This window comes from Tubulanus polymorphus, chromosome 1 (assembly GCF_964204645.1).
Source record: "Tubulanus polymorphus chromosome 1, tnTubPoly1.2, whole genome shotgun sequence".
In the NCBI taxonomy this organism is placed as follows: Eukaryota; Metazoa; Nemertea; class Palaeonemertea; order Tubulaniformes; family Tubulanidae; genus Tubulanus; species Tubulanus polymorphus.
In genome coordinates this window covers 458103-474888 of record NC_134025.1, presented here as the reverse complement: position 1 = coordinate 474888, position 16786 = coordinate 458103, and the positions used below count along the sequence as shown (strand labels likewise).

Sequence of the window (16786 nt, the reverse complement as noted above, 5' to 3'; positions counted from 1 at the left end):
TTATTGACCGTTTAGTGTCGCCGCCTATTAGTGACACGCATAACTACAATTATAAACAAATATGGCCGCCGTTTCGAGTAGTGATGAAAGTAGTGGAACTGCTCCAACTGATTTTAAGCTGTATTCATCGTTTTCGGACTCGAATGGAGCCGTATCAGTGGCTGTTGAGAGATGCCCGTTGTGTCTAAGTCGTAGGAGACCATTTACATGCGTGACGTGTTTGATAGCTGGAAATTATATACATTCAAATATCATCATCTCGCAACCTTCACCCTCCTCCTCATCGTCCTGCTGGCCAACCTCCGGCTCCTCACCGACTACTAATACCAGTGATTCCTCATCTGAAGATGACAACATTCTATCTACTTCAAACAACGATCCAAACAGGTATCAATTATACAACCAGCATCCAGTTCCGCATTCACTGTCTCTAAGGTTTTTTCTCTCGATCGAGAAAAATCATTTCAACTCTTGAATTCTGACAGCAGATACAAAATCAATGATTTAAAACAGTTTCTTAGGTACCACCATGAAGAGAGATGGTATTGGCTGCAGTCAAACCACTAATCTTCCATCGGTATTCATTAAATTAACGTACTTCCTTCGCTGTCATGGCTGTGCTGCGTTAAACGTATTTACCATTATTGGCATCAATACAGCCGCCATGAAAATAGGTCACCTAACTTCGATATTAAAGTAAATCTCTGATTTTGGACCCCGGATTTATATGATAAGCCACTAATGGAAGAGTCAAACCTAACCCAGAGGCCAGATATATGATGGAACAATGTCTTCTTTTTAATGCAGCTCAATCTCTCTCAATCAATCTTATTTTACAGATTCAGTTCTAAACTAGAAAAATGGAATCAACTGAAGGCGGAGAAAATAAAGATTCTCAATGAGTAAGTGTCGCTGTATTGATTGATTTCAGGATTTAAATCTATTTAAACTAATTAATACGATCTGATGATTTTAAAAGTTTCAGTACAGCTGTATCTAACAGAGAATCAATTATACAAAAGGTAAAATATCTCGCTTTTCAAAATATTCCTCTGAAGAAAGAAAAGTTTTGCTACCAAAATTGAAGTCATAAATTGTTTTTTTTTATTGTAGGAATGTGACACAGCTTTATTGAAAGATCGTTTGTATTTCATCAAAGAACATTTAAAAGAGAAAGAAAAACAAATTGAGACCGGTAAAAAAAGATCATATTTCAGGGATCAATTGCACAAAGCTCTTTAAAAATATAACTCACAACAATGGAATCGGATTCAAGCGTTTATCTATTCAAATCTTTCAACTGTTTCATTCTTTTTTTCAGATAAAGAAGAACTTAAAAAGTTAAAGGAAAAGAATCAATCACGGGCGGCTCGAGGTGTAAAACATCGGGAGAAAGTCAACCGAATTCTGAAATATATCGCCAGTAGTCAAATATACACAGAGAAACATCACAACACGTTATTTCGCAAAGATGAAGATCTCCGGCGCCTCCGACAGGACACCATTCATTCTTTAGTTAATCATATTTTTCCCATCGTTCAAGATCAACAGAAGAGGTGAATATTACAATATTCTGACTCCAGTGGAGTCTACTGTATCATCCAACTCAGATATCACTCTCAAGTCAAAAGATCAGACTTGAGCGGAGTCTACTGTATCATCCAACTCAGATATCACTCTCAAGTCAATAGATCAGACTTGAGCGGAGTCTACTGTATCATCCAACTCAGATATCACTCCCAAGTCAAAAGATCAGACTTGAGAGGAGTCTACTGTATCATCCAACTCAGATATCACTCTTAAGTCAATAGATCAGACTTGAGCAGAGTCTACTGTATCATCCAACTCAGATATCACTCTCAAGTCAAAAGATCAGACTTGAGCGGAGTCTACTGTATCATCTAACTGAGATATCACTCTCAAGTCAAAAGATCAGACTTGAGTGGAGTCTACTGTATCATCCAACTCAGATATCACTCTCAAGTCAAAAGATCAGACTTGAGCTGAGTCTACTGTATCATCCAACTCAGATATCACTCTCAAGTCAATAGATCAGACTTAAGCGGAGTCTACTGTATCATCCAACTCAGATATCACTCTCAAGTCAATAGATCAGACTTGAGCGGAGTCTACTGTACCATCCAACTCAGATATCACTCTTAAGTCAAAAGATCAGACTTGAGAGGAGGACTTGAGCGGAGTCTACTGTACCATCCAACTCAGATATCACTCTCAAGTCAAAACATCTGACTTGAGAGGAGTCTACTGTATCATCCAACTCAGATATCACTCTCAAGTCAAAAGATCAGACTTGAGCAGAGTCTACTGTATCATCCAACTCAGATATCACTCTCAAGTCAAAACATCTGACTTGAGAGGAGTCTACTGTATCATCCAACTCAGATATCACTCTCAAGTCAATAGATCAGACTTGAGCGGAGTCTACTGTACCATCCAACTCAGATATCACTCTTAAGTCAAAAGATCAGACTTGAGAGGAGGACTTGAGCGGAGTCTACTGTACCATCCAACTCAGATATCACTCTCAAGTCAAAACATCTGACTTGAGAGGAGTCTACTGTATCATCCAACTCAGATATCACTCTCAAGTCAAAAGATCAGACTTGAGCGGAGTCTACTGTATCATCCAACTCAGATATCACTCTCAAGTCAAAACATCTGACTTGAGAGGAGTCTACTGTATCATCCATCTCAGATATCACTCAAGTCAATAGATCAGACTTGAGCGGAGTCTACTGTATCATCCAACTCAGATATCACTCTCAAGTCAATAGATCAGACTTGAGCGGAGTCTACTGTATCATCCAACTCAGATATCACTCTCAAGTCAAAAGATCAGACTTGAGCTGAGTCTACTGTATCATCCAACTCAGATATCACTCTCAAGTCAATATTAGGTCAAACCGGGGGTACTCGTTATTTAATGAATAAAGAGATGATGTTTTACATTTTGTAGTGATAATGGTGATAGTTTAGTGCAGAGCACAGTTAGTGCATTAGCTGAAGCTAGACGTACCTCTTATGTAAGAGGTAAATGGATCTATATCGATAATGGTAGTGAACACAGATATACAATCATCGAACCATCTATTCCTGGGAACGGTGATTATTCTGCTTATCACGTCGAAGGTAAGGATAAAATGTTAATCTCTTCTCGACTGTGGTTGGTTTTTAACTACATAATGCACAATATACAGTATATATATTGGAATATACAGTCAACCCGATGATTTTGGCCGTATAGAGAGTATGTCGGTATATCGGGGGTGTTTTACTAACTATGTATTTGTATTGAGATGTACATTGAGAAAACCTGGCGGTAGGCGGGGGTGGCGGTAAATGGGAGGGCGGTATATCGGGGTTTGACTGTACATGAGTCAGTAATTTCTAACTGATTTATATATTTCAGTATCTGAATTGAAACCGTCAGATGGTGATGAATTGAGTGATTTAATAGAACCAAGTGCTGCTCATACGATCAGCGCTGCTTTATCTTATACAGCTCAATTAGTTCTCGGCATCGCTTCAATATTAGATATTAATTTACCTAAACGAATGTGTTACAGGTAAATATATACAATTCTTAGATTATGAATTGTACTGATTTTCACTTGTATTATACTGATATAGGAGATTCATAGAGTAGCCATGTTCAGAATAAGCAGGGTCCGATCTTAGCACTTCTCCAATTGCCTGGGACAAGTATATTCTCATCAGGGCAAGTAGGTTATCATTATCACTTGTCTCCTTGGCTAGTGCAATTTTATGTCACAAAGCTTTTTGCCAATCGATACAACAGTTGGACTGCTTGTGTAGGGCAAGTAGATTTTGGAGGGGGCAAGTAAAATTTCAGATACGCTTGCCCCCGGGCAAGTGGTTCTCATTCCTTAGATCGGACCCTGATAAGTAACGAGATGAGTAGTACTATATTATAGGTTAACTATTCATTTGACGCACAAGTTTTCTACTAATGGATGAAGCTTCTATACATTAGTAGCGAAAGCTTGTGGGTCTAATAAATAGTTAACCCTAGTACTACTTGTCTCGTTATTTGTGCTGATATACTGAGACTGCTGCTGATATATCAGGGATTTTGAGTAGTTACTCAGTATAATACAGATAAATGCTATTTCGATGTAATTGTATTGAAAGAAAATGTTTGTTTTTCAGCGAGTTTGGTTCGGATCTGTCGGAGAAAAGATTTCGTCGTATCGTGTATAAACTGAATTATAATGTGTTACACTTGTGTTTTACACAATTAGTCGATTCTGATCATCTACATCCAACTCATACTCTGCATAATCTACTTACTCTACTGCAATCACCAACTTTAGGAAGGTAAATCAATCATTCATTCTATTAGTTGTGGAATAAACACTATAATCCGTGTATACTGTAGATAAATGAAGAAATCCCACACTTCGAATTTAAAATTATGCGATCAAATTTATTATTATGAAACCACAACGTTGCGGCTGTTGACTGACAGCCATCATCAGGTGGAATGATGATGGCTGTTGACTGACAGCCATCATCAGGTGGAATGATGATGACTGTTGACTGACAGGCATCATCGGGTGGAATGATGATGGCTGTTGACTAACAGCCATCATCAGGTGGAATGTTTCATCAGGTTTCATAATAATAAATTTGATCGTATAATTATGAATTCGAAGTGTGGGATTTCTTCATTTATTCATACTATTATATCTAGATTTTTGGGGATGAATGAACATCAGGGACTGCAGTTGCTCTAAATAGTAAAAAAAGAAATTTCAGTTGTCACTTTTATCATTATCCAGTGGTTAACTTAACAAATTCTAGTTCCACAAATAAAGTCAATTCATTTCCAATAATTTATTATCCCATAGTCAAAATGTTACTCATAATTCAGTTCTAAAGTTGTAATTTAATAGTTAACTCTGAACTTGGGAGTTGTGAACTGGATCCTGAATTGTTTTAAACAGGATTCTAATTTTTGTGAGTATATTATTTTTCGGAGCCGGTAATTATGAATTGAACGATGAATTGATTCAATCGATGCTGGACGACAGTAACTATAGCGACAGTGAGTCGGATGTTTCCGATGATAATGAAACCGCCGGTGATTGGGAGACTGTGCCATCTAATTTACCGGAGATGGAAATCCCGACTCGATCGTGCACCAGCAGCACTTCTACCGTTCAATCACAGGCTTTAGCATCGAGATTACTATCTACTGATACCAGTATGAGTACAGCAGGTGCTAGTTATATGTCTACAGCTGCAGCATCTGTTGCGTCGTTATGGAGAGCAGCTACCGGACAAACAACTGATAAACGATGACAGTTGACGTGTAGCTGTTTACCTCATAAACCGGTTAAACGCATTCATTAGACTCGAGTCTAGTCGGCTTGGTATTCCTGGTTTTAGGGGTAACTCAGTCAACTTGCTATTCCTAGTTTTAGGGGTAACACATAATTCAAATCCGCCATAAAGACTTGTATTCACTTACTAAAAAATCACATGGCCACATTCATGAAAACGTTAAAGTGTCACAAGTTGTTTGTTTACTTGCCATTGGATACTTCATGTTGCCATTGGTTACTTATTGTTGCCATTGGATACTTCATGTTGCCATTGGTTACTTCATGTTGCCATGGTGAATCAGTTGTAGTCTGTAATTTGACATATGTTGTGTTTGAGTTTGTGCAATAATTAAACATTAATTAAAAAGTAGAATAACTCTTTGTTAAACTGTGATACATTAATTACATTATTGTACATTGTTATTTTAACTGATCAATTTTAAAGAAATAAATACATAAATTTATGGTAGGTAATCGCTCTTCCCTTATCTTCTGATAAATCCTGGCTCTGTTTTAGATAATAAAGATATAGATTGTTCTAAAGATGATTTTTAAAACAACCACGTAAAAAACTTTATCCCCAAAAGGTGCCAAATTGGCATTTATAATGTGATTTATCATTCTGTTTGTAAATATTTGCTGAACATGTAATAAAAAATAAATTATTTGATTTGTTTTTAAATTTTCCTTCACTTCATTAGTTATTTGTGGATCTTTTGAAGGTTTAAAAAGACCATAATCGAGGCTTTGCTCGAGTGAAAGTGACGAAAAAGGAGATCGAATGTTTGACACCCCTAAAACTTCTTTTGTTTTGACAACGATTTGTTTACATCAGCTATGGAGGCCATGTGCTTTCAGGATCGGTACCCTGTATTTTATGGAATTTATACTCGATCGGAGCCGAAATATGTCAATCATCACTTTCGACAGCCAATCAAATCGTAGATCGACTAGGTCACGCCTATTCATGTGGGAAAGATTTCAAAGCTGAAAGAAATGTCGCTTTTCTACTGCTAATATCTTAAAGACAATTTTACGAAGAAACTCAATACTTTCTAGATCAATAAATGATAATATTCTTCGAATGATGTGGGAGTTTGAAACAGATCCGTATCTTCAGTTTTGAGAAATTCTACTTCAAATTAACCCCTACCCCGGATTTCACGGTGCCGACCAGTTTGCTGTACTGGCGCGGCGACCTCGCTCTTTGTCGATTCTAGTACAACACGACAATCTGAAAGCATCAATATCGTCTTTTACTCGTCAAATCTCGCTATTTTAAACCCGTAATGTTGTCTAATGTCTGATAACAAACATCGACAACCGACATAGAATTGATTTGAGCAGTTGAATCGAGGATTTTGGTGGTAAATTTGGTGTTTTAGATCGGGTTAAAGTTTACGAGTGAGGCGGCCCGCCACCCTCAACTCAACCACCATCAACATGCCGTTATTGCGTAGACAGCCATTCGTTAGGAAAAAACCACCGGCTGATTTAAGACCGGACGAAGAAGTTTTCTTCTGCAAGTTAACTAACGAAATATTTAGGGATTATGAGTAAGTTTTAGGCCCCTCTAGATTTTAAAGATAATTTTCCTTATTCATAAAATCAATCAAAATATTGTCACAAATTCGATATTGAGTTGTCAAATGATTCAAAAATTCAGAAATAGCTTAACTATCTATTCTCAATTCATAAATTTAAACTATAAATTTCTAATATTCTAATGATTTTTGTTAATTTTTCAGGGAATTTTTCGAGCGAATAATTCTGTGTAACAGTTTAGTTTGGAGTTGTTCTATAACGGGACGACCGAATTTAACGTTTCAAGAGGCGCTGGAAACTGAAGAGAAAGCTCGTAAACATTTAGCATCATTTCCGACGTATTTACAGAGACCTGTTTTATATCTGTCGACATTAACTCATAGAACGCGACTCAATGATATGAACGACGATGTGTTTCTATTTACTAAAGATCGATTCTTTAAGGGTGAATTAGTGGAGGTTTATCATCGCAATATGAAGTGAGTCTGAGCCTGTGAGTCCAGTAGGCTAACCATAAACCTGATACCTGTGAGTCCAGTGCCCATAAACCTGATACCTGTGAGTCCAGTAGGCTAGTCTTAAACCTGATACCTTTGAGTCCAGTGCCCATAAACCTGATACCTGTGAGTCCATTAGGCTAGTCTTAAACCTGATACCTTTGAGTCCAGTGCCCATAAACCTGATACCTGTGAGTCCATTAGGCTAGTCTTAAACCTGATACCTTTGAGTCCAGTGCCCATAAACCTGATACCTGTGAGTCCATTAGGCTAGCCTTAAACCTGATACCTGTGAGTCCAGTGCCCATAAACCTGATACCTGTGAGTCCAGTGCCCATAAACCTGATGCTTGTATTCCCTGTGTCCATAAACCTACCGTAATACCCATTATCGTAGAGCCCATAAAGATGCCTATGAGCCTTGTGCCTGGTGCCAGCCTGCAAACTCTTTATTTGTGAGTCTGATGCCCAGTGCCCGTGAGCCCATATCCATAGCCCACGGGCCCAGTGCTTGCAATATCTGGGTTGGACTGGACGAATATTACTTGTCGTTATTTTCCATATTTTTTCAGCTGACTTTTTTTTATAAATGTAGTGATTATTTTTGTAGGAAAACATGTCGTATTCTGAATGTGATTCCACCCCTTATACAGAAAAAACCTGAATCTATAACACAACTGATCGATTTAACAAATTCTAGTGATGAAGACGAAGAGGAGAATGATGATAAAAAAACTATGCGGTAACTATTAGTTCATACATTGTCTCATAGGTGGCAGCAAGGGTATCGCAGAACCCTTGTGTGATGAGTCAAGATCAGTGAATCTTTACAATTATGGGTTATGTTAATATTCTTTATCAATTTACCTCAATTGAACCCGTCCTGCACTTGTAGCAAAAGCCTGTAATTTTTAATAAGATCAAGAGTTTTATCTGTTTTCACGTTAAATTTTATTTTCAGAATGAAAGAAGACAATTTGAAACCTGATAAATACAGTTATTTAGTTCAGGTTCAAGGCAAACAGGATACCTTCACTGTGAAATCAAGTAACATCAAGTATGTATAGTATTATAGCGGACCACCAGGGGGCGCTCCGCTCAGGAAATTAAAATCGGGCTGAAAATGACGAGAGACGATGCTTACGTTCAGATGTGTTGAGAATTAAAGTGTTTTAATTGAATATTATTTCAGTCGAAAGAAAGGTCTTTTTACACGAGATAAAAGCAAGTTATTTCTGAAACAACATTGTGAAGCTGGTGATGGTGTTTGGAGAGTTAAAGTAGGTTCTACTTAAATCTGATTCTCTTAACAAAATTGAACTAATTTCTACTTGAGTGGAATGAGAGAAACTAACACCACGTGTTCTATTGTTACACAGGAACAGTATAATAAACAGTTTAAATTGAAAGAGATGGTATTCGATAGTTTTTTCGCCGGTCCACCGCCTCACTTCGCAGTGTCTAAAGTCAAACGTAAACCCGGTGCGGCAGCTACAACGAGCGGCAACGTCGATCATTTACTGAAGAGTAAAAAACAATTAAAACAAGAGAAAAAAGAGAGGAAGAAACTGGAGAAAGATGACAATAAATCAGGTGAGAGAGAGGGATAGGGAGAGAGAGGGAGAGGCAGAGGGGAAGGGAGGGAGAGGGAGAGAGGGGGAGAAGCGGAGGGGAATGGAGGGGGAGGGAGGGAGGGAGGGAGGGGTGAGAGGGAGAGGGTGGGTTAGAGAGACAGATGGAGGCGAAAGGGAGAGCAGAGGGGAGAGAAGAGGAGAGGGCGAGGAGAGAGAGAAGAGGAGAGCCAGAGATGAGGAAGAGGTATATGTGTAAATACACGAGTATGTTATATTGTATTGTAGGTGGCGCTGCCACATTCGAGGATATGACTCCTGCTGAGAAAGAAGCGTTTAAAGAACGATTGAAGGCTGAAAAAAAAGCGATGAAAGATAAATATCGTGATGATTTGAAGAAGAAACTGGAAGAAGAGAAAATAAAGAGGAAAGAGGAGAGAGATAAGGTAAGAGAGATGAGACAGTAACGGGGGACTCGGTTCAACGCACGGTAACTAATTGAATTACTCTTGTTCTCTGAAGGAACGCGAGAAACGAAGAGAAGAAGATCGAATTCGTGCTGAATATTTACGTGAATGGTGTAAACCTAGAGATGATTTAGAATGTGATGATTTACAGGTAACAATCCTACTCCCTCCTTCCTCCTGAGAGCATTCTACTCCTGAATCTAAAGTTCCTCCTGTTGCGTAATCAGATGGACCAGAGTCAGTCAGAGTTCCTCTCTGTTGAGGAGTCAGATAGATCTCTGAGTCAGTCAGATAGATCTCTGAGTTCCTCTCTGAGTCAGTCAGGTAGATCTCTTGAGTTCCTCCTGAGTCAGTCTCTGAGTCAGTCTCCTATTGAGGAGTCAGATAGATCTTTGAGTTCCACTCTGAGTCAGTCAGGTAGATCTCTTGAGTTCCTCCTGAGTTCCTTTCTGAGTCAGTCTCCTATTGAGGAGTCGGGGGTAAATGTATATTGAGTGAAGTTTGTTGTTTTTGTAGCTATTACCCGAACCTCAACCGATCAACTGTAAGATACCGACGTCTCTGTTCGGTGATGCCGTTATGTTACTGGAATTCTTTGTTGTTTTTGAAGAAGTTCTCGCTGTGAAGGAAACATTTCCTGATGGTGTTTCATTCGGTAAGTTTTAACTGAACCAACCGCTGTAAAACTACTGGGGCCGGATTTATTGACTGGTATTACCGTAACTTCAACTCGGGTTTCACTCAATTAAGAATGAATTCAGTTAGCCCCTGGTTAAAGATATTAATAACAGTCTATAAAACCAGGCCCTGGTCCTACTAATAGTTTAAACCGAACACACCGCTGTCAAACTACTGGTACTACTAATAGCTACAATGTTGATTGTTTGTTGTTTCATTGATTGTTACAGGTTTAATAGAAAGAGCTTTAACAGAAACCGACCCGAATCAAACCCCCCTCGCTGATATACTCATATTCATATTAAACTCAATATTTAAACTACAAGAAGAGGAGGCAGAGGAGGAAAATGCTCTGTTAAAAGATAATCAGATAGGAGGTATGTTTGTAAGTCGGAACGGGGTGTAAAGATTCCCTCATGAATAATTAATTAATTAACAATATTGTTTGAATATTTTAGATTTACCAGATATGAATGAAGATATTAGTGATATTTCAACTAAACTGTTAGTAGAATCAGCTACACGTGCAGCTCAGTGGCCAATGCTTTATCACGGTAATTACACCTACACTACTTTCATTACTGATTGTCTTCTTATTCTTCCGATTGTCCCCGACTGATTGTCCCCACTGATTGTCTCTACTGATTGTCCCCACTGATTGTCTGTATTACATTTGCAGCGACGCCGCTGAAGAAATTCAGTTTAGATTCGTTTAATTTGACGGAAGTTTTAAGATTACACTTCTTATCGTCGGGGGCTGAAACGAATCCGTTAGACGCTAAATTCTGTTACCAGGAGCGAGGTGGTTATACTCCATACGATGACGCCGGGTTACAGTTCCGTCGTCAAGAGAATCAATTAATGAAGACCCTAGCAACGGATAACGTGTTCGATTTACAGCCAGGTCAGTGAACATGTGCTTGCTCGCAACAGGTGCCCAGAACTCTTTGGGAAAATCTGACTCGGGGGGGAATAAAATCAGGGAATTTGAAATTTTGGTGTCTTATCGTTGTTGCTGGTGACAAGAGGCACAAGGAATCCACTTGATAACAAACAGCCTTCACTGAGGATATCTAATAATTTAATCGGGGAATTTGAATTTTTGTGTCTTGTTGTTGTTGCTGCTGATGAGTGGCACAAGGACCGCCCTTGATAACAAACAGCCCTCACTGAGGATATCTGATGATTAAAATCGGTTGATTTCGGAGAATTCACTATGAAATCAGTAATAGTTGATTGAATGTAATTTATAGATGAGAAGTTAAAGATTTTACACGCGTTGATGAATCAACTGTTAACATACGCAGCAGTAAGAGATATAATAGACGATCATCACGAACGCATGAAACAAACTGTATCCGATCTACGTAATACTAAAATTAATGAGGTCCGAAGAGAGAAGGATGAAGCATCAGCCAGGTACGAGACCAGTTCACCTCCGTCACGGAGGGGTGACAGGGTGGCTGATGGAAGGGTTTATCAGCATCCGTCGGGGAGGGGTGACAGGGTGGCTGATGGAAGGGTTTATCAGTATCCGTCACGGAGGGGTGAGAGGGTGGCTGATGGAAGGGTTTATCAGTATCCGTCGGGGAGGGGTGACAGGGTGGCTGATGGAAGGGTTTATCAGCATCCGTCGGGGAGGGGTGACAGGGTGGCTGATGGAAGGGTTTATCAGTATCCGTCAGGGAGGGGTGACAGGATGGCTGATGGAAGGGTTTATCAGTATCCGTCAGGGAGGGGTGACAGGGTGGCTGATGGAAGGGTTTATCAGTATCCGTCAGGGAGGGGTGACAGGGTGGCTGATGGAAGGGTTTATCAGTATCCGTCAGGGAGGGGTGACAGGGTGGCTGATGGAAGGGTTTATCAGTATCCGTCGAGGAGGGGTGACAGGTATGCGATGTAACGGTTTATTTATTTAAAGGTGGAAACGTCGAGCGATTGAAAAAACTAAAGAACGTGAACGAAATTTAGCGGAACAAGCGAAAAAAATACAGGATAAAGAGGAACAATTGAAAACATCGTCGGAGCAACAACAACAATCAGCAGCAGTGTAAGTTAACGTCCGCCCACCGCGCCCGTCTGCCCGTCTCTCCGCCCGGGCCTATCTGCCTTACTGCCTGCTTTCAACTAGCTTCCATCATTCACTGTTCTCTACTGGTCAGGGTTTCAAGAGTAAGGGTTCCTTTAGTCAGGTTTCCCAGCTTTCATTTCAATCAGTGAGGGTTCTATAAATGAAGGGGGGTAACCCCCCCTCCCCCCTTTCCGCGCACCCGGTAATTCAATCTCAGTTCGGTGTATTGTATACTTTACAGACCGGCGTCGAGCGACGATTCCACGACAACTGAAGAATCGAAATATAAAAGCGGTCGATTAAACGATAAAAAACGTTTACAAGAAGAAGCTTCGATTCTCGATGAAATAAAAGATAAAGATTTACTGAGTTTACGCGACCTCGACGAGGATTCTTATACTGCATTTCAAAAAGAGATCATCGAGAAAAAACGTCACGAGTTGGAGTTAGAAACGAAAGAGGAATTCAGACGCAGGATTAATGAATTAAACGATGAGATTTATAATCTACAGTTCACTAACGCGTTATTACCGATCGGTAGAGATCGAATGTTCCGCCGGTATTGGGTGTTTAAATCCATGCCCGGATTATTCATCGAGAACTACGAAACGTACCTACCCGCGGATTATATTAATCCCGTTCCGCAGATTAACGCTAATCCGTATAAACGCGAGAATATGGCGAACGGATTACCGGGAGCCGGAGCGGCCGCCGTCGGTAAACCTGCCCCGACTGAAGAAAAAAATGGCGGAAGCGATAAGGAAAACGAATCGTTCGAGGCTACGAATCGCGGAGAGAATGATGAAACTAAAGAGGAATATTCGCGACGAGTTGTCGAACAGATCACTCGCGCTTCACGTGTAAACTGGTGTTATCTGAGTTCGGTAGATGAGTTAGACGAGTTACTATCGGCTTTAAACTCACGAGGAGTTCGCGAGAACGCGTTAAAACAAGCTTTAATCGATCAGAAAGAGAAGATAATAGAAACGGTTAAATCGTGCCCGGTTACAGCGTTAAACTCAGGAAACGACGCTACTTTAGATTCGAAAGATAAAACTCAACACGCGAAATTACAGAATATTAAATCACGTAATCGCACGATACAAGGCGCGGTGAAAAACGACTCCGGGCAGGAAATCATGGAATTATCGTTACGAGAAATGGTGTTAGATCTAGAGGAGAGAATTTATACGGGCAGTTTGGGCTGTTTAAAGGTAAATTAATCATCAATTAGGGAGAAGGGGAGGAGAGAGGAGGGAGTGAGAGGGGAGGGAAGAGTGGAGGGAGTGAGAGGGGAGGGAAGAGAGGAGGGAGTGACAGGGGAGAGTGAGAGGGGAGGGAGTGAGAGGGGAGGGAAGAGGAGGGAGTGAGAGGGGAGGGAGGAGAGGAGGGAGAGAGGGAAGGGTCGGGAAGAGTGGAGTGAGTGAAGCAGAGAAATGAGATATAAGATTGTTATATTTCAGGTAAAGAATAGATTTAAATGGCGTGATGCTATTGAAAGTGGTTCATTCGACGTACAACAAGACAATCTAACGTGGACCGGTAAAATAGATTCTATGGAAACTTCTCAAATCGAGTAAGTTGATATAATTTATTCGGAAAGAAGAAAAGTTTCCAGAAATTGTATGAATTAATTGAATTATTTACAGTGAAATGACTGAATCGAATCAATCGACAGTAAGTCAAGTGGTGAAGGATTTATCTAGAGCTGTTTTACAGATTTCACAGTGTTTAGAAGAGAAATACCTCATTCCACCACTAGGTATGATCAATTTACGGCCAGGTCAATACCGGTCAAAACTGGTCAATGACGGTTATTCATATCTCTTTGTACTCCACAAATTGAGCGGCTATTTTCACGTTTCATCGCAGGTGAAGATAAAGATAACACTAAAAAAGGAGGGAAAAAAGCGGACTCGAAAGGAAAGAATAAAAAAGATGAACCGATGGAAGAAGGTAATTCATTGTTCCCGTGGTAACGCAGCTGATTTGATCGTTTCCCCGGTAAATGTATTGTTGTACGGTATTATTTTTAGACGGGAACGACGACGTTAAACAGATGACATGCCGCGAGAGATGGGAACAGTCTTTAATGTTATCGATGAGTTTATCTCAGATATTTTTACATCTATCGACGCTGGAGTGCAGCATCGCGTGGACTAAATCAGCTCTACACGCTCGCTGTAGGATCTGTAGACGGAAAGGAGACGCTGAGAAAATGTTACTCTGTGACGGATGTGATAAAGGACATCATATGTATTGTCTGAAACCAGCTATGAAGGTATTACAACCATTAACTAATTAATCACTTACTCTCATAATTTAAACCAACTATGTACAGATTTAAAGGTTTTAAAACCAAGAATTTTATTCAATCAAAATGACACAACATTTCGAATTGTGGAGAGATTAATTATCAGGTGTAAGAGTTCGAAATGTTGTGTGATTTATAATATTTAACCGGTGGGTATTGACTGAATAATGTATTATTATGATTTGCAGCATGTGCCGACCGGGGATTGGTTCTGTCCGGCGTGCCGACCTAAAGATCACCATCGAAGTCCTCGAAAACAACGATCTAAAGTTCGAGAGGAAACTGACGATGAAACTGAAGATGATTCCGATGAAGATGATGGAAGTTCATCGAATAGTTCTGATAGTTCTAATAGTAGTAGCGATAACAGGTAATAGATAGTTCTAGATCGGCTAACGCACAATTCTCACAGATCAGAGAAATTCGTGAAACTCGGGATTTCTTTTTCCCTGCAGGGAAAAAAATCTGACTTTTCTTGAAATCATGAAATTAGAGTTAATGGTATTGTGCTGGAGATAAGTAGAACCTGGAACGGGGAATTTTTGGTCGAACGTGAATTTTGTAATCTTAAAGAACCTTGTGTTGAACTGTGAGTGATTCTTTAGTGAATCTATTTTTAGTAGTGAGGAAGAGGAAACTGCTGAAGATGACGATGATGATGATGAAAATGAAGAGGAGATGGAGGAAGAAGAGGAGGTCAAGAAACCGACGCGGATGGGATTCAGAATCAGAGGTCTGAAAAATAAAATCAATTTTAGAATTTACTAGAAAAGTTTACGCCTCTCGAGGAATGAATTGATATTTGTGTTATTTGAATAGGTAAAGCAGATTCCAGACCTACGACTCCAACTGAGACCATCGTTACAAAACGACGTTCAAAGGGTGGCTCCGGAAAAAATACACCGGCATCGGGTAGATCTACTCCGACGGAGGCTACCTCGAAACGTCGCTCCGGCAGTTCACAATTAAACGGCAAACGGAAATCGGATAGTTTTATTAAAGAAAGTCGTCCAGGAAAACGTAGTAAACAGAACACTCCGAACACTCCGGCTAGTGAAGGTATCACACTCTCAATTCAAACACATGCAACAATTAAATCAGTTAAATGTTAACGATGTTTTAATGTTTTTGTAATTTTTTTTCTAGGATCAAATTTCAGTAATGCGCGTAAAAACGAAACATTCCAAATGACGAAACAACTACAGACGTTATTAGCTGATTTAGTAAAACACGAGAATTCATGGCCTTTTCTACGACCGGTTTCAAAACGTGATGTAAGAACTTTTACTCCTTATTTCCCTTTAACCCAATTAAACTGAAGTCCATAAGTGGTTTTAAATTGTTCGATCAGTTATACTTATACTCTATTGGTAGACTGCTGGCTACATAGTCACTTACCTTGGATTATCACGTGACAAAATGTTTAAAATTTTCCTCACTGGAATTCGACTAAGTCCACTGTTGAACCATTGAGACTGGTTTAAAGTGATGATTGTACAGTTTACATGACCTGAATGTGTGTCTGATTTCTAATGAATATCTCCGTTAATTCCAGGCTCCTGATTATCACGATTTCATTAAGAATCCAATGGATTTTTCGACGGTTCGCGCAAAACTGAATAAATATGAATATTCAGGAACGATTGAAGTGATCGATGACATCAGATTAATATTCAAGAACTGTGAGGAGTACAATCGACCTGAAGCCGATGAATTTAAATGCGGAATCTCGATGTCGAAATATTTTGAAAAACAAATCCGTCAACAGAAATTACTCGGTACCGGGAGTCGAGGGGTTAAACGACAGAGCTCAGGGAAAGGTCATGATGTAACTCCTACTGGCAGACGATCAACTCGTAAAACATAAACTCATTTATTGCGAGGTCAGTCAGTTGGAGACAGGTGTAATGCCTCATTCGATGTGAGGTCAGTCAGTAGGAGACTACTGTAAGGCCTCATTCGATATGAGGTCAGTCAGCAAGAGACTCATTTGATGAATCAGAATGTGAGGTCATTAGGACCCAGAATTCAGTTGTGGTCTCTTGACAATTTTGACTGAATTTAAAATACCGAAGAGAAAAAGTTGATTTCTTCACAAATTTTCAAATTTATTTTTCATTGCATTTAAACCGGATTTATGTTTGTACACAGCATTGAATATAATAATCACATACGATTAAGGTTTAAATATTTGTATAAATAATAACCAGCTATTTATGAATTGCAATTTTTGTTTGCGCGCGAATGCTGAGGAATTGACTACAACATGATACGA

General features: G+C 39.6%; 2 protein-coding genes across 2 annotated transcripts; both read left to right on the top strand.

Moving 5' to 3' along the window:
• The first annotated feature begins 61 nt into the window (after positions 1–61).
• On the top strand, positions 62–6006 carry LOC141915264 (beclin 1-associated autophagy-related key regulator-like). The gene is made up of 9 exons (XM_074806731.1): positions 62–387; positions 840–902; positions 980–1022; positions 1114–1195; positions 1322–1556; positions 2978–3150; positions 3431–3587; positions 4192–4359; positions 5022–6006. The coding sequence occupies exons 1-9, from the start codon at positions 62–64 to the stop codon at positions 5344–5346; spliced, it is 1572 nt and encodes a 523-aa protein (XP_074662832.1). The 3' UTR covers positions 5347–6006.
• Positions 6007–6583: 577 nt separating this feature from the next.
• LOC141899075 (bromodomain adjacent to zinc finger domain protein 1A-like) lies at positions 6584–16637 on the top strand. Its single transcript, XM_074785232.1, has 24 exons — positions 6584–6925; positions 7118–7393; positions 8021–8152; positions 8372–8467; positions 8603–8690; positions 8790–9003; positions 9270–9427; positions 9504–9599; positions 9965–10103; positions 10357–10503; positions 10585–10680; positions 10806–11030; positions 11380–11545; positions 12048–12176; positions 12439–13411; positions 13661–13773; positions 13847–13959; positions 14070–14153; positions 14234–14478; positions 14700–14881; positions 15132–15244; positions 15331–15570; positions 15658–15785; positions 16067–16637. Exons 1-24 carry the CDS (start codon positions 6813–6815, stop codon positions 16376–16378), a joined length of 4578 nt encoding a protein of 1525 aa, XP_074641333.1. The 5' UTR covers positions 6584–6812; the 3' UTR covers positions 16379–16637.
• The last annotated feature ends 149 nt before the right edge of the window (positions 16638–16786 follow it).